The sequence below is a fragment of the Xenopus tropicalis genome, chromosome 3 (genome assembly GCF_000004195.4).
Source record: "Xenopus tropicalis strain Nigerian chromosome 3, UCB_Xtro_10.0, whole genome shotgun sequence".
In the NCBI taxonomy this organism is placed as follows: domain Eukaryota; kingdom Metazoa; phylum Chordata; class Amphibia; order Anura; family Pipidae; genus Xenopus; species Xenopus tropicalis.
Genome location: NC_030679.2, coordinates 69,419,926 through 69,446,593, shown reverse-complemented (window position 1 = coordinate 69,446,593; position 26,668 = coordinate 69,419,926). Strand labels below are relative to the sequence as shown.

At 35.2% G+C, this 26,668-nt stretch overlaps 1 protein-coding gene across 2 annotated transcripts in view; it reads right to left on the bottom strand.

Moving 5' to 3' along the window:
- Positions 1–26,668, bottom strand: part of cped1 (cadherin-like and PC-esterase domain containing 1) — a 119,489-nt gene that overhangs the window by 58,029 nt on the left and 34,792 nt on the right. Inside the window, exons 7-15 of one of the 2 annotated variants that reach the window (XM_031898985.1) lie at positions 25,204–25,340; positions 24,086–24,155; positions 21,999–22,151; positions 20,658–20,765; positions 15,300–15,466; positions 10,693–10,760; positions 8,745–8,774; positions 6,686–6,872; positions 3,891–4,059 (exon numbers count right to left, since the gene is read on the bottom strand). In XM_031898985.1, coding sequence (XP_031754845.1) covers positions 3,891–4,059; positions 6,686–6,872; positions 8,745–8,774; positions 10,693–10,760; positions 15,300–15,466; positions 20,658–20,765; positions 21,999–22,151; positions 24,086–24,155; positions 25,204–25,340 — 1,089 coding nt within the window. The remainder of the gene's footprint in view (positions 1–3,890; positions 4,060–6,685; positions 6,873–8,744; positions 8,775–10,692; positions 10,761–15,299; positions 15,467–20,657; positions 20,766–21,998; positions 22,152–24,085; positions 24,156–25,203; positions 25,341–26,668) is intronic. The other variant, XM_031898986.1, reaches the window with a different exon arrangement.

Sequence of the window (26,668 nt, the reverse complement as noted above, 5' to 3'; positions counted from 1 at the left end):
AGAAAATTCAGTTGACCAAAGCTGATAAAAAAATCCTGTATCTTATGTTGGCATAGCTAATGCCAGCTACCACAAGACAAATTAGGTGGCTTGGCACTTAGTTAAGTTTGGCACTGTGACAATATTGGAGCTAAACAATTTATAGCATTCAGGGTCAATGAGTTATTGACAATGATAATGCACTAAATAAATTAACATTAACAAATTTCATCTGGTCTTAGGTCACTGCATATCAGGCTTACTTATGGAGCAGGTTTTAATGGAAGTTTGCACCTTTCACTACAATGGCAAAAAAGATTGTTATTTTGCAACATGTTTAGTATGATGCACAAATAGAGCCTGCATATTATGTATAAGCAACACTTGCATAAGCTAAAGCTTCAGGGACTGACGTTTCAAGACTTATAGATTAATAATGCAAGCCATTGCTACAACATCCAATAGTTTAGGTTGAAGGGCTACATTGTTAATACGCCTAGAGTTTTCAGTTATTGTTATGTGAATAGTATGCGAATACACGTTGCTTTGCAGAAGTGAATTTTCATCATATCAGAATTTTGTCTGCACATTTTATACATGTTTAGCTTATTTGTAACAAAGAACATATGCTTTACTCAGACTCTGTATTATTTATAGGCTCTTTCACTTACAGTGCATTCATTGGTATGGAACAATTCTTGAGTTTTTAGCATTTTACATATAAATTTATTTTGGCTTGACACTGACCTACTTTGACCTGGAGGTACTGACACTGTAGGCAAGATTTACTGCACAATGTAAGATGCTGCATATGTGATTGCCTTAAAATGCCCAGAGTATTAGGTTTAAAATGCAGCATATGAGAATATATGTGCATAAATGATAATCAGTTCATAAGAAATTTAATTTAGGGGCAGAGTGCAGCTGGGGATCTTTAAACTATATAGAATAAAGAAAAAAATAGAAATGGCTTAATCCACTTATTAACCTTTGACATTAACATGTCATGCTCTGACTTGCAAATAAGCAATATTATAGGAGCCAAATTAAGTAAATATATGTGTAAAATGAGAATGAGATTTCTTGACTTTCACACCATTTACCATCCCATTTGTGGCTTTTTACACAAAGTGTATTGCACTAAGCTAGAAAACTAAACTAGGAAGAAAACTAAAATAATAAAGGTTAGCTAACTCTGTAGTGATTGAAGCTGGATCTTGAAAAATATAACAAAATATGGAAAAGGGGACACAATGGAGTGTTCCAATGGAATAGGGAAACTGTATAGGCAATCTTATGTATGGTTGACTCCTAAGCCAGATTCTGCTATCAACAAGACAGGCAAACTGATGGTTATACAGGTATGGGATCAATTATCTGAAAACCTGCTATCCAGAAAGCTCTGAATTACGGAAAGCCCGTCTCCCATAGAGTCCTGCAGTGTAAGTGAAATATATGAAATGTGCTAACCCCTTAAAACTGCATGCATGTATAGATAACAGATAAGTAATGTTAAGCTAAAATAGTCGTTCTGTCAACAGAGAAAGCAAGAAAACCATACAACATCTATTATCAGTTTAATGAATTATTATTCAAACTCCTAATACTTTTTTTTTATAATATTTTCATCCTTGAAATTCACTGCATTATAAGAGCGTGATTTGGCATGACTTGCTTAAACGTCACTATAAATGCTAATAAAACACAATAAATTTCCCATATCTGATATGGAAGAAGTTGGCTGCTTTGCAAATGTGTTTGATTTTGTAAAATTAGCGAGAGCAATCAATCCTGCATGCCGGCATTACTAGGAGCCACACATTTCTTATATGAATAGCCTTGAACTTAATCCAGGATTACTCAAATGCATGAGAATTGTTAGACGGTTGAAATCAACATCCCTAGATCTGTCTTTGTATTGTAACCTTCAACACAGTATCAGCTTGCAGTGAAACTTGAATATCCTAATGGGATTAAACATAAAAGAAAGTTTGAAAAAGTCTTTGGATTAGAAATTTAACTAAAGCCTACTATGAGAAAGGCCACACTGCTGTCACTGACCTTTTGCTCCATAAGTATCATACCAGTTGAGCCTGTTTAAGTGTCAAAAGGGAACCCTCCCATTTATTTTTACCCTTTTCGTGGTACAACAGGTGTCAGATTAAAAAAAGAACAAAATTAGAGAAGTTGCTGGTATATTGTGATGTCATTTTGTTTGAAAAGTTTTTCTAGCATAGCAAATCTGCTGGAATCCTGTTTTAGCTTACAGTTGTAAATAATTCATTTTAGAAACTACTGACACAGTTGTTAGCATTTTTTGAATGCACTACCCTTCTAAACTATTTATTATGACTTTGGGTACTTGAGAACCCTAAAAATATAGATGTAAAGTGCACTTATTGAACTAGGTGTACCTCTTTAAAACATCATTTATGAAATAGTGTATCATAAATAAATTTAGGACCATTCCACATATGATACAGATCAAATATTGCAGAAATTGCTTTACATTCCCTTTTCAGTTTAATTTTTTTCAGGCTCTCTGAGCTTATAATAAGGCTACAGATAAGTTCAAATAATGACTTTTGTAGTCATTCTTCAGACACACCAAGCAAAGTAAAAAAGCAATTACTTCACCCCTTAATCTCAACCAATGGGTCATCAAGCTTTCATGCCCAAAAGGACTGCTTTGGACCCTACAATTTGGAAAACTCTGCTCTGGCTGTATATGCTACCTGATGTCAAACAGTGCTCCATTTGAGAAAAGGAAAGTCCAGTAAAGCTATCTACTCTAGGCTTGTACTTTCATTGCTGCTCTCTAACCCTTTAAACTAAGCATTTTAGCTAATAAGCAATACCCTTAAACAATAGTAAAAATGAGACAGTTTGAAACTCTACTGATTTCTGGATATCTCCCTTTTCTGGGGAAACTTAGGTTGAAGACACACGAAGCTACTTAGTAGCAGCTACTTGTCACAGCTACTAAATGCCAAAAAATACCCTGCCATAGACAATACTGAGAATTGCCTCTGCTAAAACACACATAGAGACAATTATAAGTAAATGATCAGCATTGTCTGTTTCTGTAGTCATGACAAGTAGCTGCTACTAGTAGTTCCATGTGTCTTCACCCTTATACTTAACAATATACTTGCAAGGTGTCTCCTGCAAGTCAGCTCTTCTCTATCTAAAACTACAATGCCCATAGATCCTTGCTGTTTTGCTTACAGGTGTCAGTTGACTGCTACTTTGTTTCAGTTGTCAGTGCAGAGAACAGAAGGGGTAGACAGATAATATTTTTAAAGGCAGGTGCATTTACAAATTACTTTAAAACAAGAAAAAATGTGTAACAAATAAATACTTTATCTTTTATAAATGAGCATTTTATTTCTGGATTTATATCCTCTTCAAGATATAAATGCATTTTATATCCACAATCAAAACATAAGATCCTCCATGCTCCCCATGTGATTTGTTGCATAGTCCCTTATCTGGCCAGGTGCCAGGCTAAACCCAAGAAGTACAAACATTCACCAATTGTTTTTATAGTGTTTTGGGAATACTTAGATTAAGGTTGTTTTTTAACCTTATTTTGAAGTCAGCTTGGTTTATAGGGCATTTACTTTTATTTTTATTGATGACTCCCTTGCCCAGTGGCAATAGAATAGGGTAATCGCTGACATGTTGTTTAGATAGGATGGGATATGTCCAAAACAAGCACTGGCTAGACGAGCATATTCTTAGAATAATAAACTGAGTAAAATAGCATGTAGACAAATGAAATAAATAGCAGGCATTCTGTTGTTATTGCAGCTGTTTTGGCCTCTGTTTTCAGCTAGGTGAAAGTTAAAGCATAATTTAAACATTTTGTACAACATATGGCTATAACGCAACCTCTGTTTTTACTTTACCTGTACAAAACCACATATGATGTAATGGTCAAACAATGGCAAACTCGGACGCTCCTCCCGGTGTACACTTATACGATAGCTTCTTAATACTATTGGAGTTAGTTCAGATTTATCAGTCACATATATGGTTATCTGATTAATGCCCAAGCCCAGTGCAAAAGCCACAGTTCTGTAAAATAAAAAGCATTGTCTTACATTGACAACTGCAATTCTCCAGTAACAATACAACATATGTACTTTGTGGTCTATACTATTATACACATAAGAAACATCTGGCATGGTGCTGAAAGTAGCTGAATGAATGTGTGTCAGGGTCCCTTGTTGACATAGGTAACATGCAATTTTTTATATACTACTAGTTGTATTTAATTGTAATAATTAAGGTTACATAAAGTATATACTTTTTTTAGCAGTGCATTCTTTTTGCAGTGTTGGAAAGGTGGTTCAAGGTGTTATTTAAAACCAAGAGAGTACAGTGAACAAAGTGCAATTTTGAGTACGATCACCATGTTTTTTCTTCAAAATTTCAACTTTGTTACTGTCAACAGGGGGAGTTGTGCCTTTTGCAGTTGTGGTCGCTGCATTGAGATAAGTAGTTATGCTCACACTTCGTTTCAAATTAGGCCCAATAGTGCTGAAAATCTTCTAACTCCAGTTGACATCATTTCCAGCATTCAGTGTGTAGCCTACTGTGTCAATGCAACTGTGCTGCCGTGACCAACACAGGGTGCTATGGGAATCCTGGATCTACTGCCATGTTCAGAGGTGGCAGGCTTCAATGCATCTACAGGTGCAACTGTGCTGCATTTAGAACAGGAGGCAGAAAGGATCAATTGGCACCAAGTGCAGTTTTGCAGAGGTGCAAGAAACCTTTTGAATTGGTCGTAAATTACCTCTAAAGTACTTTCTTTTCATTGCATTTACTCCAGGTTTAAAATCACATAGACATTGCAAACTATGAGCTTTAAAATGTATTGGTTCCAAAGTGAATGACATAGAGACTGACATACTAGCTAATCTCCTTTAAACCACCCTAGAGTTCTTAGCAGAAAAATGTGAATAAACTGTCAGATATAAATGCATAAATGTATATCATAAATTATTTGATTAAAAAAGAATCTCCCATCTCTTCAATGTCAGAAAGATATATCATGTAACTTGCAAACATAATTAGAAATTATACTTTACTTTCCCTCTTTAAATTCCAAGAGTCCAGACCACCCACAATCAAGCATAGTAAGTGACTTTTCAGCCTATGCCCTACATTATTGTCCTGGGATAATTGCACCATTTAAAAATACTTCAGGGAGGCATGAATCATAAAATAAATCCAATGAATTATCCATGTCTCGAGCTGGAGGCAATGCAGAGTGAGAGCTGAATTAAAGGTACAATGCTTATTTTACTGATAGCTGGTTGAAAAACAGATACATCTCAGATACTGTTTTCGAAATGTTTGGAAATGCTAAATTAAACAATGTTGAAATATAGCTTACTAAAGTTGGAAACAGAAGGAAATAAACATCTTAAATTATGTGCTGCCACAGTGACACAGTAAGCTTGAAATAGTCCTAAGCCAAGTTCAACTTTTGCTAAACTATCTCCCTGTTGATCTTAGGAATGAAAAACCCCTTGTAAGACAGTTGCCAGTTTTAGTTTATTGGAGAAAAATTCCTTTGCACCCTAAAAATAGTATTTGGTTAATTTCAGATAAACAGCTATAAGGATATGTTATTATTCTGCAACAAATGTGTCACATTAAAAGTCATCCAAATGTTTGTTAACCAAGAAATCAATTATATTTTTCATATTATTTTTGCACCTCCAGCTAGGGTTGTAGGTTTCTACATAATGAAATGTGTTCTTGACTGTGCACATCTTCTTTTGGCCTTTTCTTCTGTAGCACAGTACTACAAGCATCAGCGAGGCATTCACACATACACATGCTTGTGCTTTATTATTTTTGGATGTGGGCAGTCTGTGCAGTGTGTATGCCATATTCATCTAGTGAAAACTTGGGATGGTTTCCCATGCTAAGACCTCAGTAAATGAAAATTAGCCTCCACTAATTCTTGACTAGATAACCTCTCTCCAGATTCCACTTTCTCGAATTGCTGCCAGCAACTAAACTTTCCAATATGTTGTAATGTAATGCTTTGCTCAAAGAACATAATTAACTAGAAATATATCTGACTTTTTTTTTTTACAAAAAATACAAAAGCAACTACAAAAATAAAATATTATCCATGTACCTTCAAAAGTTAAAGAGAGAGATATATGCCTAGACAGTAGCCTGGCTGTCTACAAGCACAGCAGTTAGGTCTCTCCTGACACTACACAAAAAGTGTTGTCAAACCCATGTGTCAGTAAGTGCATTGGCCTGTCCACAGCAACAGAGCTATTAAGATCAGGTCAATAAGTTTTATTCTGCAATCTACTTCCATGTAAAAATATTATACATATATGACCTACTGGCCTCTGGACCAGGGTTGGAACTAGAAGAGACATGTGCCTAGGGTGCATTGGTAGGGGTACAGGATGTTTGTATGCAGCATTCCATCCCATTTCTTGTAACCTCACAGGGGGCAGAGCGGTGCAATCATGGGCACCATTTTAACTTGGCCCGATACTGCCCTGGACTGATCTGTCTGATTTTCTGATGGGCTGTTTGCTCAAAAAGGAAGCTGAAGTCTATGATACAGAGAACTGTGGTTCAACTGGAACTAATAGCTTTCAGTTTGTATGCATAAGTTTTATGTAAAAGTCAAAATATTGTATAAGTCATGAAAGTGTACCCTTGTCCTTCCTTCTCCTCCAGACGCACTTTACAGTCACAGTGAGCAGCCTCAGCTCCTATTTCCACCATTACCATATCAAATGGAACTTCCACATAGTAGTCCTTGATCGTAGGGCTAAATGCAGGGACCAGCACCAGCTGGGGATTGCTGAAGATATATCTGATGTGAGGTAGATCATCATCATCTGTTTCATTAAAGAAAGTAATGAATTTAGGAATAATTTTAATTGCATTTGATTTCCTATTTATTCACAATAAGAAAAAAAAACCATGGAGTACAGAAACATATTATTCTTTTAACATTTTTGCCCTTAGCAAGAACTAATACAGTATATCTATAATACTAAAGAAGGGCAATATTTAATCTGCTACGCTTTTGTTATCTTTATAAGAAATCTGTAGCATATTTCTTCTAGTACATACTGCATTTGTCAGTTCAAATAGTTACTTACATAACTAATTTATTGGAATCATCTCCAGCATTCTTTATATTGCAATTAAATAGGTTAAAGTAGAAGGAAAGTCCTTTTGGCATTTTACTGCCAATAGATTTGCCACATTAATGCCCCACTATATTTATTCTGCAGAAAGCATTACCATACTTGAGTAAGGAGGATTAGAAGTTTTCTCTGTTTGCTTAAGATTGCAGCAGCCATTTTAGTCTTCATAGCTTCCTGCTTGCAGCCATTATAGCTCATATTACATATTTCTAAGGGAGGGGGAGCAGGAGAGGGGACAGACCTGCGCAGACTTTGGCCCCAGGAATGAAGGTCAGATACCCAAAGAACATGTTTTTTACAAAAAAGGAGACAGGAAATCCTATGTTTCTTTTGATTCTTTTGACTCAGTGCAGCTTTTCTGTGAGTGCTTATGGCTGTATTTACATAGACCTTTCTGATAAAGCTTACTTCATTTTTACCTTTCCTTCTTCTTTAATGAGGATATCTGTTAAACATCTGCTATTTTATAGTAGTAGTAGCAGCAGCAGCAGTATAGCAACTATAATATGCATCTGGTTACTTCAGAGTGGGAGATCATTAATGACCTAAACTAAATAAAGGAATAACTTTAACTATATTATTTAGTTCTATATTCTTCAAGAATTCATGTTAAAAGGTCTGAATTTGGATGATGCAAATCTCCCATTATTGGACCAGGGTCAGTAGAATTTTTGGAATATCATTTTACCATGGAGATGGTAACTACAGCATTAGACATTTATGTGGTTTGGAAAAATCCAGACTCTAATGGTTTTCCCCCCTGGACAATCAATAAAGTGGTAGTCCCATAACTGTATAAAACTTATTAATAAGCTCATTCTTTATAATCAGACAGCGTTTTATCCTAAATCCTGGTGTAAAAATTTTGATGAAAATGCTAGAAAAAAGATTAGCAAAAATTAGAGGACCATTTATCAACATTCTTATTCTAGTGGTTTTTAGAGGCTTTTGAAACCACCACTAAACTCATTTCCACTAAAACCACAAATGTCTAGTCATTTAATAAAAGATAAAAATTGACAAAGCACAAACAAAAAAAGACGCAGAAAAAACACGTTAACCACAACTTTTTTTGTATTGTCGCACAAATGCAAGTGTAAAAAAAAAAACCCAGAAACCTCTAAAACAACAATGCAAAGAAGGATCTACCAGTTGTCAAAAGGACATCTGGCATTGGCTTCTACATGTTCTCAGCAGCTTTTAGATGGCATATTCTTGCTTTCAGATTTGTTGCAATCTTGTTGCATAATAAGTTGCAAAAAAAAGTTTTTCTGAAACAAAATCATATTTTGGCGCAAAAAAATGCAAATTGTGGAAAAAAAAGTAACTTTAGTAAATGCCCCCTGTTCAAACATGCTTCATGCCAAGCAAATCTACAGCTAAGATTGTTTACCAAAAGTATAAGGGTAACAGCTTCACACAACTAGGCACAATGTATTTAATACTATTGAATGGCTATTATTAAGAACCTTAGATTTTGGGATATTGTAATATCCAAATATATGCCCTTCGCATTCGCCCAGGTTTGTACTCAATTAAAGTAAATAAAAAACTTACCATGACTACAGTTCTTCTCTTTAATACCTGCTACAAAATAACAAAATTTTAGACATTGTGTCATAACGATCTAAAATATTTTAGTCTGTTTTTGCTGTTGGTTTAATAGCTTCTAGATTAAAAGATGGAGTTATGTTAATGTGAGCAAGAAAAATGTTAATGTGATCTCTCTTGCTCTTGCACTAAAACATGAAACATAAGCTTGTATTGTCAAAACACGAGTTTCACTTATGTCCAGCCACTTTACAAACCCTAAAGAGCATCTATGAAAGATACCTAAGGGCTTCTCTCTTTAAACAGGTTAATACTAAAGTGCATTTTTTTCTTAGTTACCAGCTTCTAGTGGATACCCAGACACATACTTCATAGACTAAATCATTTCTATTTTCAGTCTGAGTGCACAAAGGATATAGTATAAAAATATTCTATTAAGAAATAATATGACTGATATAAGCTATTTCAGGGTAGAAAAGTGTTGGACTGGTGCAGCATTCAATTAATAACAAAACTTACTGCCTACAGTATTGTCAGCACCATTACTATCTCATTTAATGATATAGGAATAAGCAATGTTTGCAAACCCATGCTATGAAAAGGTGAAAAAAATATTTACATATATGTTTTATGTATCCTTGTATATTTTCTGTTATAGCTAACTGATGGAAAATTATTACGCCACTAAAAATATTTTCAGTTCCAGTGTGGTTTTTGTGCTACATCCACCAGAAATAAATGACTGGGACATACTTGGCTTGCCTTAAGATGGTGGTAGTATATCGTGAATATTAAACACACCATCATGTGGCATGTATCCTGCATGCAGGTTGCCTCTGTTATGTAAGAGACAAATTCAAATAGCCTTGTGAGGCACACATAGAGTAGTGGACGACCCCTGGGTAACTGCATGCACTACCAGATGTGGTAGTGACTAGTGATGAGCGAATCTGTCCCGTTTCGCTTCGCGAAAAATTTGCAAATCTTTCAAAAGATTTGCGAAACGGCAAAAATGTTGTGCATCGGAAAAAAAATTGTCGCCCGCAGCTATTCTTTTGTCGCCCGCGGCTATTTTTTTGGACGTGCAGCAAATTTTCCGCGGCAAATTTTTTCATCCGTTTCGCGAAACAATCCACCAATGGTGAAACGCGGAAATTCGCCGCAAATCCATGCCTGGTGAAACATTTTGCCCATCACTAGTAGTTACATTTAAAAAGGGTGATTTTGGGGTGTCGACACATGTAAACATTTGGGGACCACTGTATTATAGGATATTCATATCTAAATGAATCCTTTATCCACAATCCCTATAACTGAGAACAGTAGCCCCATCCTTGGCCGCATCTTCTTATTTAACTAAACTGCCCGACGACAACAAGGTGAGGGTGGTGCCTTACTATTACGGCACTGATAGTTATACCCCTGTCCTTTATGTTAACTATTAAATTTTATTTCTTTGGTCTGACAATGTCTTACTTAACTACTGCAAAACCAATGACTAAGTTGCTTTGGCAAAACTAGATATATTAAATGTCATTATAAAGCTATTTTGAGTCCTTGTGCTACACAAGTGTGGATCATTGACCTACAGTATCTACTAGTCACATATCTGTGGTTGAATAAGATAAGAGAGTAGTATACAAAGAAATTATTTCTGTGGGTTCTTTTGAAGACATATTACAGCTTACAATATATTTGATTTATTTATATAGGGGCAGAAATACTTTTAGGGAGAAACATACAGGAAATTGCAATATAAAAATAATTTAGCAAACAATATTTCACCAATTTCCCATTGCCTTATTAAATATAATATTGTATTAGTGCCTCCAGAATGATGGACTCAAGCTCATCTGTAGTTAAATGGGATTCCAAAGTAAATGAGTACCAGTATTTAAGAGAATAAAATGATAAATATTGATGAGATGATGAGAAACAATACATTTTCACCCACCTTTTAGACCATGAATACTTCCAGATAAAGCAGATTGCTCGTATTGATATGCCGTTTGGTAGGCGTTACTAGAAATAAAATTGCGATTAATATTTTGAATTCATATTGAACAAATGGTTTCACTTTTCTGAGGAACAAAAAACAAACAAGCTGATTAAAACCACAAGCAAATATCAAAATATAATGGCCAAATAACACTTTACATAAACACAAAGCTTTCTACTACTAACTAAACTCTTGTGGAAAGGAGCTTCCCCAGCCTCATCATTAGTCATTCAACCAATTTTTCAAATGATTTTAGACGAATTGATTAACAGGCTGCATTTATTGTATTTCCCCCTGGAAAGTGGTTTTCAATTAGACAAATGTTTCCAGATTTTTCTGGGCAGATGCTTCAACTGACAACACTGTTGTGTCATCACTTTTAGTTTCCATCCAGTGAACAGGCCTAATTATTAACAGGTCTCTCTCTTATACCAAACTGCATTTTAAACTTTCCACATTATTTCTTAATCATTTCTGGAAATAGTTATATGGGTGTGGCAGGTGTGACCCCGCTCCATCTCAAAATGCACTACAAGGCTCAGAGTTTCTGTAACTTATTGATAAGATATAAAGGCATTCAAACAATAGCAGATGTAATTTAACAATAGAAAACATTAACAAGTAAAGGCAATCAAAATGTTGGGGCACTGCAGGATATCGTTTTCTAAATTCAACAACAGAAAGTTCTGATTGTAGTGCTGCAATCAAGTGTCTCTTAATGGATTTAGCTCAGTAGATGTTTAAGGTAATCTAAGGAAAAACATGGAACTTCTAGCAGCAGCACCCCAATACATTGTATAGGTATCATACTGCCTATGGTTCTGAGAGAAAGGAGTAAATAAAGCAAAACAAAATTAACCTTTATGCTGTCCGGTGAACAGTGCCCTGTGGGTTGAGTAATATAATTGTAATAAAGGAAAATTGCCAGCTGCTACATAAGTTTTCACAGCTAACTCATCTTGAAAAGATTGACTGCAAAGAGCCACCTGCGGTGCTTCAAATAAAATTCTTGTAAAAAGTAATCATTTCCCCTTGCAAGTGCCCTTTACCAGAGAAAAAAACAGTCCACTTAGAAGCCCCTGATAATGAGGGTTCAAAGGTTGCTGCCTAGAAAATGGAAAAGGTTATTTGTTCAAAGGTAGATCACAAGCTCTGAACAGATTACCCTGTTTATTAAGAAAGAGAGGGGAAGAGTTCTGTGAAAACAGCCCAACTTTCAAGTTACTACTTTATTATGACAAATAAAAATCTCAATAAAAAACATATTATTTTTAAAATTAAGACATAGGTAGAGTAACATTTCAAACATTTCATTAATTTTAGCAGTATTTTTAGGTGTATTCAAAAGAACTGCACTGCATACTGAAGGTAAGGCCTTTCCAGGCACCTATAGAGAGACAAAATTATTTTTTAATTCCTCAAGGTAATAGCCACTTTTGCTTTAGTAGCCACAATCTGGACAATTTTGAGTATCTTCAACAAAAACAATAATAATAATTTACTATGTTACTGGCAATTTCCAAAACAGAGAGTAATTGGCAAGAACGAAGAGGAGTTTCTTCAGGTTCATGTTTGTGCGCTGCCATTATACAGAAAGAGCAGCTGTATTTGCATCTCATTATATATACAGTATCATATGCTTTATACTAAAATCCCACATATACAACTGTGCACTTTAACGAACCAGACGAAAGTTACTTCCAAAACCTGAGATTGCATTCTGACAGTTAGGGGACTGCACTTGTGAGTGTTACATCACAACTAACTTGACGAACACAAGATGCTAATGCAACTAAACGGAAGTGTTAGGAGCATGTTTGGACAAAAGTGCCTTTAACAAAGTGTGTCAACACATGTCAACATGAAAAAAAAAAGTTCTCTTGTACGATAAAAACTGATGAGTGATGAGATAGATGGGGATCCAGCAGTCAACATTGACAGTGTGCAGACCTTTTTGAATAAGTCTTCCAAGACAATCTTTTGAGGCTAGAGAATGTCCAATAAAACCTATTTAAATTTGAACCTAGCTAGAAAACATCAACATTGAAAGAGGTCTTTTGATGTATAGGCCACAACTTAAATACAATTGTAACTGTAATTGTAATTATATTTCAAATGTCATTGATATATAAAATGTTGACTGTGCAAGAGCTAATTCTATTTATTTTATGCATTTGAAATATGTCCATTTGGTATTGTTTGTATAAATACTTCATAATTTAAAACAAACAAAATATCCTGAGCTGACCATGCAGGTCCCAGCATATCATAGTGACTGAGCCATGGGATGACTGGTTAAATATATGCACATTATGGCAACACATATGGAAGCCCAAACTGTACACAGTTAGGCAGAGAAGTGGAAAATTGTGTCCAGTGCAATTTAGAGTTAGTATAAAATACACTAAACAAAGTCACCAATTCACCGGTATTTGTATTTAGACACATCAGCTTTGGTTCATTTCCACTAGGGTTTGATTATCCACTAAATTATTTGAAAGGATCGACATGTACAGATGTTCATACAGCTCGGCTGGAAATCAATATCAAAATCTGTCAATGTGTGGCCAGTATTGTAGGTGTCATAAATGTCGTTTTGGACTTTTGGACTACAACCTAATAAAGTTTCTTACAAACAAGTGGTCAAGCTTAGAGTATCCATGTATACAGAGTTGTAGCACTATTATTATAAATGTAACAAATCTTTGGGTTAATGGAGTGCCAATATATGTGAATTTTCACAAAACAAAAAGCAAATGGTGACTCTTCATGCAGCAATGTTAGAAACAAAACAAATTTTTCACAATCAAAAAAAAATGTTCTGGCTTTCTTCTGATATCTAATGTCAGAATATACATCATGTCTTGGAATGCATTTTATGTGCTTGTGAAATAGATTATACATTCGTTATTCTAGGAGCAGACAGACTAATTGGTATGTGATACAGCCAGCCAATATTTGAATGACTGTATCAATTCAAGTACTGCAAAACTAGGGTAACAATTAATATAACTAGATTTGTACTTCTGCATGATGAAACACACATGCAAGAAATAAAATATCTATCTTGATCTGGAATATATGATGCTCTGTATTGCATCAGCAAAAAACAGACTGATTATTCCAAATAAAGATCACATTCTAGATACAAATGTTTACAATTAAAGGTCTGATTTGAGGTTTAAAACTTTAACAGAAGAATGGAAATCAGCATAACATATTTTGCATGTAAGGCTATTAAAAAAGTCATACATAAATAATAAACACAAATACAGATGCCAGTATTTGATTAGCAAAAGCTGATTATTACTTTAACAGTGTACATAGAATAAATAATACAAGTGGTTATCAGTTTTTTACTTGTCCCATTTGGCACATGGTTTATTTGACATATATTACAGTCCTCCGTATTCTTTTTGCTTTAGGCTTTTATCCTGCTCTGCTCTATTGTCATTTCTATTTTTCACCAATTTATTGCACCTTTGCTTTTTCATACTTCCCAGTAACCACCCTTTTGGCATACAACCATTTGGGGCAAGAATGTTCACCTTTCATTTGTCATTATCATTTACTGACATCAGAGAGTAAAAAATATATAGTGTATTTCAACGTTATCATGTATACAGGAACAGAATCTGTTATCCGGAAAATCATTATCCAGAAAGCTCTCAATTATGGGAAGTCCATCTCCCAATCTCCCATAGACTCACACACATACACACACAAATAAGAGGAATCCTATGAATACAAATACATTGAGGGTGAGATCTGGCATTAGCTTTATCATTTGTAATTTTTTAAATATTGTCCCAATCCTCAGTCTCAATACTCTTGTCGGAAAGTTAAAAATCATATCTGCATATCTTTATGTTCAAACCCTCTCCTGTTATATCATCCAGTTGTGACTAAACCATTGTCAGCTATTGATGGAAAATACAGACCTAACTCAATGTCACATGAGGTGTTTTTTCTGCCTGCGTATCTGCAGGAAGAAAACACTGATCCACTTCCTTCTTCCCCAAAAGCACTGTGCAGTGATAGGCATGGCATTGGCCTATTAGGGCACAGCTGGGCAGATTGTGGCATGGAAGGGTGAAAGTATAATTTTCATCTCAATATCAGGCATTGCTGTGTCAATACACAGTGCTTTTGGGGCAGAAGAAAGTGGATATGTCGTAAATACCCTGGCAAAGAAAGTGTATTGACAATGGCAGAGTAACATACTGTATAACCCCTGTCCATTACTCTCTTTTCACCTGACATTGACTGATAGCATCTTTATCTATTATACCTCTTCTTGTGGGAGTTCATCCAAGATAATACATTTTTTCAGAAGAGACCCAGTGTAATTTTTCAGGTGATCAAATGTAATTTTCATGCAGGTATGAACCTGTGTTTTATTCACAGAGTTTTCCACAGTAAATAAACAAATTAAGGTTTTCATGTACATGGTGTTTTTTACTAGCCAAGATGTTCATTAAACATTTGGAGTTGGTACTGCCATGTGAAGGTGAGCAGATTAAGACATATTGGTACCACCAGCATTAGAGTAACAAACTTACCTCACTGTTGGATATAAATGAGAAGCTTTGTTCATCAGCAGCTGGAAATCTTTTAGTAACTGAGAAAGAAGCAAGTGCATATCTGGATTGAGCTTCATTTTTGTGTCAGTCATGCTATGAAGTTTGCTCCTCAAGGTTTCTAATTTATCAGAGGTGAATGGGTAAATCTGAAAGATCAAGACACATTTTCTTTACATTCAGAATAATTTTTGCACATTAAAACACACCTGGTTCCTTTAACATTAACACTATGAAGATTCTCATTCATCCAGGTCATGATATACAGTATCTAGTAGAATTAAGTCTAAAACAACTGGACTTTTCTGAGTTTTTCTTGAAAACGTTTCACCACTCATCCGAGTGGCTTCCTCAGTTCAAATGACTGGTAGGGAATTCCCCGGGGAATTCCCTACCAGTCATTTGAACTGAAGAAGCCACTCGGATGAGTGGTGAAACATTTTCAAGAAAAACTCAGAAAAGTCCAGTTGTTTTAGACTTAATTCTACTAGATACTGTTTAACATTAACAATATTTGCTGTTTTTCTGGAATTTACAACATGTAGAATAAATACTGACTTGCCAATATGGCACCAAAGTTGAAATTTTAAAAGCAGATGTTTTTTTTCATCTTTGAATACATATGACACCAACTCTTTGTTCCATAGTCCAAACCTCTATTAGTCCAAGCCAATGTGCTGCATCAAGTAGCACAACCATAACATCACTTTGACGATGTGTAATAAAATCAGCAATAGCTGGGAGAATATGGATGTGATTTGTTAAAGAGCAACTGATTCTATTATAAAAAAATTCACTGAACTCTAGTAGAATGCCTTTTTACAAATAGTTTCATTATTTTTTTTAGATTTTGAGATATAAATATTTTAATAGTGTTCTAGCTTAACCTAAAAGTTTTTTTCCTTATGTAATGAGCATAACCATGCTGTGTGCTAGTAGAGCATTGTAAATAGTTGAATCATTACTGAGATTATACATCATTTACATCAATCCCTGCCCCAGTAGAGTTTACAGTCTAAGGTCCCTATTACATTCACATACACACACACACACTATGGTCAATTTAGTTGGAAGCCCAATAACCCGCCTGTAGGTTTTGGAGTATCTTGAGGAAACCCACACAAATCCCTTTGTAGAAAGTGGCCATACACTTTAACCCCAGGACACCAGTGCTGCAAGGCAGAAGTGATACTCTCTGTGATATTAATTGCCTATAACTAATTTGAGCAGGTGAAATCTGTCAATAACTTAAAGCAGAAATGTGATGGTTGAAGCTGAAAAAAGTTAGGTTGAGCAACTCACTAATAAATCATTTAATATATAAACAACTGTAAAACAATAAATAAAACAGGTGTATTATCAATCCACTACAGCTCATTTGGATATTTTAAAACAGTGATGGCTGCAATATTCAGCATAAATGTATTACTCTGTTTTTTCTGGTAAAGGGTTATTTGGCAACATTTGAGACAATATTGTTTGTGTAATATTAGCTTTAAAGAAATAACAATTATTTTAAACAGTTTTAAATCAATCTTTTTAAACAGCTTCTTTCACAATAAAAAGACATTGGCACACTTTCAGTGATATTTTTAATTTAATTAAACGAAAACGTCTTTCTTTCCACTCTCAGATGAACATAATGCAGCCATATGGAATATATGTTTTAGCAAAATGCAAGACAGAGTGGGGTAATTTTCTGCCTTCAAATAAATAAATAAAACCTGGTATTCACCCAGCCCGTTCTTCCCTTGCCTGGGAAAGAAGAAGATCCAGCAGGCTATTCTCTTTGTTACATTTGGGAGTTAAACATACAGTAAAAATTACTTTTGAGTGTAGACAAAGCACCCAGGAAAAGTTAATGTATATAAATGTGAGGAGGAGTACACTGCAAAACAAGCTAGGTCTCAGATGAGAGGATCTTTTTAGCCTGAAAATACATGATACTTCTGATCACCAGGATAATATAGCACCTGGAGCCTTTCTTGACATTGGTTTGTGTCCATAGGGCCCATTAATACAGATAATTTTAATACATTTAAATTTTTCGTTTGACTTATAGGTGCCTTGTTTACCATTGTGATCTCATATAGGATAAAATACTCAGTTGTGTCACAAATAGGTTAAATGTAATAATAATTCCCACTGAGCCTATTATGACAGCGTTCGTGCCAAAAAGGAGATTGTGGCAGTCAGGTAGAGATGAAGCCCCCACAATTCTTAACATATGAATGTCATCTGGCTTACATTCATTCTAAAAGGAAAAAGGGAGCAGCAGTGTATGCTAGATGTCTAAATAAATCATCCCTCTTCTGTAGCAACAACAGCTGCTGTGTATCTTGTGATGTGTTCACTCTCACACGCAATTATATTATAGATGTTCCTCTACCTGTGTCAGTACAACAATATCTGTATTAACCATTATTATATAGCAGCCATAAAGGTTTCACTGCTGATGAAGGGTGAGACTAGTTATTAGCAGTCTGGGGGCATACATTGTATATTGTTTTTATAATTCTCATGTAATACCTGTACAATATAAAATACCCAACACTGGCTAATGGTCATCATCATTAAAGTGAAAAAATGTTTACTGCTTACTGAATTATATGATATAAGTAAAATTCAAACATTTAGCTTACAAAATTAAGTAACAGGAATTGGCTCAAGTTAAAATTCACCTTTCATGGTATTCTGAAAGGTTTATTTGTAAACCAGAATGCCATGTGCAGAACAATATTCAGTCTAAATCACTTTCAGTTTACGAACTATTAATCAGACCCACATGGATGTTGATATGAATCTTCCCCATCTTGAACTTACATGAAAAATAATAGGAATTCTGCAACGTTTTCATTTAGTCGATAAGTAGGAACATGTGTAGATAGAACAGATTTGACAGTTGCAACCTATTTAGACAGTGGTCAAAAGTGAACTTTCATAAAATGCCTTTGCAACTTATGCTCTTTTATATATTCTATATCTATTGAAACTGCAATATTTCGAAGCTTGTTCTGATCCTTAAAGTGGTTGTTCACATTTGAGTTAACTTTTAGAACGATGTAGAGAGTAATATCGTATAATATATTGTATAATAATTTTTATTATTTGTAGTTTTTTTATTTCACTTTTTGATCAGCGACTCTCCTGTTTGGAATTTCAGCAGTTATCTGGTTGCTAGGGTCCAAATTACCTTAACAACCAGGCATTGCTTTTGAATATAGGAGAGGACCTAAACAGAAAGAAAAGTAATAAAAAGTAACAATAAAATGGTAGCCCCACATTTTAAAGTTTGAAAAGAGTCAGAAGAAGAAGGCAAAAAAATGAAAAAAAAATTAGAATTGGCAATTGTAAAATAGTATATGGGAGGTCATGCAGGCTCCTCCCAGATAAGCAGTGGCCAGTAAAAAAATGTGGTTCTTGCTGATATTGGTTTATAAAAAAGATTATTTTATTTTTAAAACAGATTATTTGCACTGGGATACCAATCTGTATTATATAGTGGATCATGAACTACATCAGAAAAAGAAACTGTTCTGGTAAATCTAACATTATAATCTATATTGGAAATAATAAACTGAACGAGAGCTAAACAACAAACAAGGTTCTTTTTCACCACTTTACTCTTTCCATGCTAGTATAGGGGATCCATGGGGTCATTTCCCTCCACTGGTTCGGAAAGTCCCTGTTCTTTTATCTATGCCAAGAGGGAGAAAGGTTCCATCCTAGCAAGAGGTGGGTCTGCTAGGGGGCCTCAGGTGGTAGTAGGCAGTGAATAGCAGCTATTGTATTAGCAGATGCTTAGGAGTTGTTAGTTATATAGGCTATCCTAGCAAGAGCGACTCTTAGCTCCACTGTGTGGTGGTTGCATGTAGACAATATTGCAAGGTGATACTTGCATAATTTTAGGGGCCACTGGCAAGAAATTGACTGGGGCTATTTTGGATCCCCGAGAGGCTTCCACTGGAGGGATTCCTTCTTTTTTTTCTCAGCATATCATATTTTATCATATCATAACAAAAACCTTCTACCATGGTTAAAATTTCAGCTCCATATTATCTATTTACTAGTATTAGTTCTTGCTTCTGGGAATATTAAGCCTCCAAACTGACCCCTCCACCCCATTGAATATATCTACTCCTTATTTCCTAATGTTTTCTTAATCTCCCATAATGGGACTTAATATGGGTGCAGACAAATATCTTTATTTTTCCTTTGCTATGTAGTATATTCAATTTTTCCTTACAGTGTGCATTTGCCTGCCTGCCATTTATTACTTTGTTCTATGATCATTTCACCCTTTGCCATCTGTCTTTTATTCAGCTCCTACAGCTGAGAACTATGTAAAATTATTAACAACTTCCAGTTTGTTAAACTCAAAGGACCCTCCAGTGGATGTTGTCATCTCAGCCCAATCCAAAATAATGTAACTGGCATTTCTGCTTCCCCTCATTCACATTACAGTGCCTATTAAACTCAGCTGTTTTTCACCAAAGTTTCTACCACGCTCGTCTCCTTTGTTCCTCATTATCCACCCTCTTAGCTATTAAGTATTGCTTCTTACATTTACTGTAAAGCATGAAGTGTGCTACTCCAGCAAACATCTGAACACTTATCAACCCAGAACTCTTCTTTATCCATTTCAGAATACATTTTATAACACACAATAGGGTTGATTCACTTAAGTGCGATAAGCGTTATCGCATGCTTTTTTGCGTAAAAAATTGACGCGAAAAAAACGCGATTCGTTAAAGTATTATCGCTTGCGTCAAGTCACATATTGCGTGCGTTAAATAGCGCGCAACTGCATGCGTTAATTTTACCGCATTAAGTTAATTCTCGCGCAGAAATAATACTAACGCATGATTCACAAACACTTAGATGCGCTAAATATCGCATTAGTCTGTGCGAAAATTAACACCTACTTGGGGCAGGCGGTAACTATAGAAAAGTACAGTTCATGAGCTTTTGGCAACACAATATGGACCTTGCAGTGTGATTTATTCAAGTATGTGTTGGCCCTAGAGTGATGCAGCCTCCAGTTTGCAGGGAAATGGTCATTTTCAAGAGACACTTTTCCCTAAGAAATGCAGATAAGCAGTAAGTATAATCCCATGACAAACAGAGCTAAATTGTTAGGACCAAATAAATCAAAGGTGAGAATTTCTAACCTGCTGAAAAGCTAAGGATCTAGTAGTAGAGGGGTAAAACTCTGCTAAACTGAACATAGACTAGCTGAACAATTGAATGTAAATTGTAAATTAACAAAGCTAAATGTGCATTCATTTTGGAATTACAGATAACTTACTCAGGAACTAAAAACGCCAGTAGGCACCTTACCAACTCAAAGGCTTCCACATGAACATGCTGTTGTGTAGAACTGAGAAGCATAGATATTTCTTCCCACCTCAAGTCTTTTAGGATAGGATTAGCCTTGCAAACATCTTTCTGAAAGAGCATGAGTATTAAGTATTATTACAGTATCAGTATTCCTCCCCTTCAAGATTCTACAACAACTTTTCTCATGTATAACACCTCAATCTATGTTACAGATGCTCCTCAGATGTAGACATATGTTGCCCTTCCCTTTTGTTGTGCTTTATTCCTATGCTCTATTTATATTATTTATTATTATTTGCTGTACTTGAAGTATTAACAGACAAATATGTCTTTCTCCCTTTCCCTGCAAGCTATAAACATTCAGCTAAACATTTAGAGGCCTATTTATAAAGGTGCAATGTTGAATTTATACCTAAGGATAGTGTAAAAGGCACATTAAAATCCATTCCATATTTTGCAGGCATTATGAGAAATGCAAGCTTACATAGGCAGAACTTAATAAAAACTCCTGCTTGTATTGTGCCCAGTAACAATTAAACTGAACTCAGGGCAGGAGGTTCTCTGGCAGAGTGCATAGCTAGAGCAGAGTTTCTATAGAAACCAGCAGTTCATCTCTTCATTGGCTGCAAGACTGGGGGGTTGTGTTTGGTAACGTGAACTAAGAAGAACTGAGCATGCTCAGTTAGCCAAGAGCCAAAGTCAGTTCCTAAGGGAGGGGGCTGTGTGGGTTAGAGGAGGAGAAGGAATCCTAAGTGATAAAGGGGATGCTACAGCCTTACTATGAATTTTATATAAATTGCTGACCTATGCTAATGCCAGCCAGTTAGAGCATGTGTAAGTTGTTTGCAGTCAGATAAAAAAACGTTAGGTTGAAGAATTCAACAAAACTCTTTCATTTTTGGGTGGTTTATATCTGACACACTTTCTGTATACAGGTATAGGACCCGTTATCCAGAATGCTTGGGACCAAGGGTATTCCGGATAAGGGGTCTTTCCGTAATTTGGATCTCCATACCTTAAGTCTACTAAAAAATCAATTAAACCCAATAGGCTTGTTTTGCATCCAATAAGGATTATTTATATCTTAGTTGGGATCAAGTACAAGGTACTGTTTTATTATTACAGAGAAAAAAGAAATCAGTTTTAAAATTCTGAATTATTTGATTAAAATGGAGTCTATGGGAGACGGGCATTCCGTAAATTGGAGCTTTCTGGATAACAGGTTTCCAGATAAGGGATCCCATACCTGTATAGTAAATCTTTTTTTTTCCATAAAGTACATCTGTATTATTACAAGCAATTTGAAATAAAAATGTGTCTTACACCATAATGACATTGTACCTTTTTAAAAGAAAGTTCCAGCAAAACCTCTAGTGCCTGTAGAATGCTGCTCGATGTATTTCTTAAAATAAACGTAAATGCCTCTTTCAAAATTTGTTTTTTCACTTTCATGTTGTCTGCATGGAGTCCTTCAAAGTAGAAATGATCTCTTACCTTGAAATCAATAAATCCAAATGTATGGAAAAGAGAAAATTGGAAAATCAAAAACAAACTTCTCATACAAAACAGCAAATAGATTTTCTTTTCTATTATTCCATTTATGGATTTCAAGATGACCCCTAGTGGTGATAAACCAGCATGCTGCAGTTTACTGCAAAATTATTTATTTGGTGAATCTGATTTTATTCTCCATAACTAAGCAATTTTACATGGAAGTAAATAAAACCAATAGTGGTTCATTCCTAAAAATTTGCATATGACCCTGGGTGAAATCAATTTATATTAAAGATTGAGCTTCTTTTTTATTACCTTGTTTGAGTGTAAAAATACATAGTGAACAGTTCAGAAGATGTGTAGGTATATAGCCTTGAAAAGGGGATAATAATCCTTTATTCAAATTAAAATGAATGAAAGTGAAAAATGGTTACCTGTACAGGTATGGGACCCCTTATCCGGAAACCCATTATCCAGAAAGTTCAGAATTACAGAAAGACCATCTCCCATAGACTCCATTATAAGCAAATAATTCAACTTTTTTCTCTGTATTAATAAAACAGAACCTTGTACTTTATCCTAACTAAGACATATTTAATCCTTATTAGAGGCAAAACAATCCTATTGGATTTATTCACTATTTTAATTATGTTTAGCAGACTTAAGTTATGGAGATCCAAATTACGGAAAGATCCCTTATCCAGAAATCCCCAGGTCCCGAGCATTCTGGATAACAGGTCCCATACCTGTATTCATAAACCTTTTTTTCCATTAGATAAGACATTGTAGTGCCATTTGCTCAAATTGACCCATGCCATATTTCTTTGCCATATGATCCAGTGTACACATCTGGTAATGTTGAAAACAAGTCCACATTGAACTAACAACCAGTCAACCTCAGTGCCTGAGTTATGTTTTTTTTTTAAATACAAATTTTCAGATACTTCCTTTGCGGTTTTATTTTAAATTGTAGAACTGTCTGTGCCTAACTTAAAGCTCCAAAATATTTTTTTTCATTAATATAAAAATGCAAAAATAATCTGCATAAGAAAAGTTAAAAAAAACATGCATAAAGTCCTGCACACTGCAGCTGGTTCCTGGGTTCACCTGTGGACACCTTATTAATACAGTGTTTCTGAGCACAGACAGTGCTATATTCATAAGGGGCAGGGGGCACATAGACATACACTTGGCATGTCACTCAGATTCCAAGTTAGGGGTAGTTGCGGTCGAATTGGGGCCCTGTCCTTACCACCTCCAACAAAAAAAAAAGGTTGCTAAATTGAGAAAAATGATCTCTTTGTTGGAACTATTTAAAGAGAAGACAGATATGCTGCTGGAAAGATTTTGTGGTCGGAGTTATATGTTTAGGGCAAAAGAGGAGATCAGTGTTATCCCCAAAGAGAAGTTACTAATAAGAAGAAATGGCAATTACCATAATTAGAGTAGCTGTATTCTTTTTAATACAACATTTGGTACTCCTTTATGAAAAATAAAAAAGGCATGATAAAATATTAGGAAATTCAAAGAAATGTCCCACAATGTGTAAATGTATTTTCTGCCCACCTTTCTCTTATTAAAAATGTAAGAATATATGAAAGTTAATTCAAAAAAAGGTTAGAAAATAGAGAAAAGTACATTTATTGTATTAAAATCCATGTGGTTTCATTTACATGGGGCAGATCTGACAAGTGTGGGTGTGGTTTAATAAGCCTAACACTAAGGGGCAGATTTATGATTGATCAAGCATTATGGCTCAGTCACAAAGGAAACCCTAAGTGAGGTAAGGAGCTGGAGGTAAAAAAACCTTCTTAGTTGTATTTTTCCCAGAGTGGGCTTTCTTAAATAAGAAAAAGTGCTGCAGCTTTTAGGTGCTGGAAAGACTCGAAAATCTGACTTCTATTTCCAGTTACTACATCTATACTTTAGCTTACCTCAAACACAACAGGGAGCAGTGACTCGTATCTAACATCCACAGTTAAAAGCTGAAAACATTCTTTGCATCTGAAATAAATAATGATATAGCATGTATCCCAGCATGTTCATTGTATTAGTCATTGAGCTCCCAGACTACTTATAACATACTGCTCAGTACATACTCGGTCACTTGCAGTATAATCCTGAAGTCTGAATCAATTTACGTATAACACTAGTTAAAAGGAAAAGATCAATAAGCCTCCTGTCAGTTTATCAATACTGCTGTTCTCTTGTTTTTAAAAGTATCAAACTATAGCGTTTGCACAAATGTACTAGGCAACAATATGCATGGACTCAAAATAACCACCTTTCGACCTGAAAAAAATCATGGTCAACCAATGACCTCATCAGCAAATGTGTATGGCCATTGGCAAATACTGTTACATAGAGGCCCAAGTGATACTTTGGCCCTCAGGACAATTGGGATAATGACTGCACTTCTGATCTCTTGTGATAAAAATGGATTTACTATTGCATTGGGAGCACTGGTCTCTGCAAACTTCCTGCAGTTTAACATTTCTTTGCAAATCCCTTTGTACTGGATCCTGCATATGGTAAATATAAGCCTGAATTGTTTTTAGATGTTATTTACCTGGTTAGCACAGCAAGTAGGTTAAAAATGTGCTCTACTTTTCTCTTTTAAAAGTTTAAATTTATTGTAGTGATTGCATGTAGCACCATGTTGCTCATCAACCAATTGAAAGCTGCACCTGACTTGAAGGCAAGCTTTAGTTAAAAAAAAATATGTATACTGCCAAACACAGCCTCCTGTAGGCTATCAGGCTACAAAGGGACAACCAATAGCCAATCACAGCCCATATCTGGCTCTCCAGGAGCATGCTTGTTTTGCTCCCCAACTCTTTTTACATTTGAATGTGGTTCAAGGGTAAAAAAGGTTGGGGACCTTGCAAAAATAAATTCAGACTAAATCACATATTTCCAATAACTTTTTAGCTCACCTCCAGTGGTAAGATCAGTTTTTATATAGTTATGTTTATTATTACTTCCAGTTGATCAAAATGAATATAGGGGTCCTTCAAAATTATCACAGTATTGGTATAGTACTTGTTTTTACCTGCTAATGACAGGCAGAGAAAAGGTTTCACTCAGTCCCCCAAAGCTGAGCAGAAATTTGCCAATTGCCTCCTTCATAGTAATAAAGGCTTGTAAGGGAGGGTTCCACTTGAAGAACTTTTCATAAAATACCTTAAGCTGTAATGAAAAAAAATAAATATTTTTAGCATTCAATACCTACATTATTATTAGTAGAAACGAGAAAATACATTTGACAGCAAGTAATTTATTTGTTCTTACTAAATGTCTATTATCTGGAATGCATCCAATACCTAGAGGTAAGGGATAAAGGAGCTTTCCATACTTTTGATCACCATACCTTGTCTACTTAAAACATTTAAAAAAAAATATGAATTTATGCAGCTTCAGCATAAGGTACTGTTTTATTAATACAGGGAAAATGGATTTCTGGATATCAGATTTCTGGATAAGGGATTTCATTTAGGCTCCAGGCACATGTTATATTTTCTCTGCTGGCAGTGGATAAATTCCTGGTCCTGGCTAAGCCACATTTAATTTACTATAATAGAAATCCACCTAACACCTCTGAGGCAGGTGGATTTCGGCCTGACAACATGCCACTTGTTTCTGGGCTGAAATTCACATTTTCCTGCTGCATTAGGCATATTTCCATTGGGGTCAATAACAGACAGGCTTGTTCCAGGCATTTCTCCTCCAGCATTTAATGCCACATGTGCCACAGAGCCTTACAGCCTGCAAAATCAATTAACAGGCTTCTGCAAATCCAAATAAAAACGAATTATACTATTCATTTTAAAAACATTCAGTGTAACAGTTTCTCAAGGGGGAAATCCCTTTAAACAGTTTATTTATTCTGCTTCCAAATAGCACAGTGATCTATCAATACAAAATTTACATTGCAACATAATAAAAATGACAAAACCGCATTAAACCTAGAAAGGGGACGGCTCTCCTGTTCCTGTACATTGTTCTCAGGTACATGATCTAAGATCATAAACATTTGTAACATTTGTTTTGGATCACTGGGCACTGCTTGGCTTCTGGCGACATTTTTAAATTGGAATTAATCGGTCAACCATTACAATTGTTAAGAGTCTCATTTTTACTTTCTTTTGGCTCTAGATCAAAGAAAATATTAGAAATAAAGGACTCCAATGTTTTGAAAAGCATGCACCATACTGCCTAAAAAGCCACACAAGAACAAACAATGTGTTAGTTAAATGCCTATATATCATGCTACTTCTTAAAAGAAATGGTCCCTGTAAATGTATAACATGATAGGACTGATTTAACTAATTTAACATTGGAACTAACAATCCATATCATTTTGCATATAAAAAAAATGTAAAAGATAAAAGAATATAAAGAACAGGAAGCAATGATCAAAAGGATATTCAATTTAAATGCCTAAAGCACATATCTAATCACATGTATTTAATCGGTCTCTACAAATACAGTGTTCTGTCATACTCCCAACAACATGA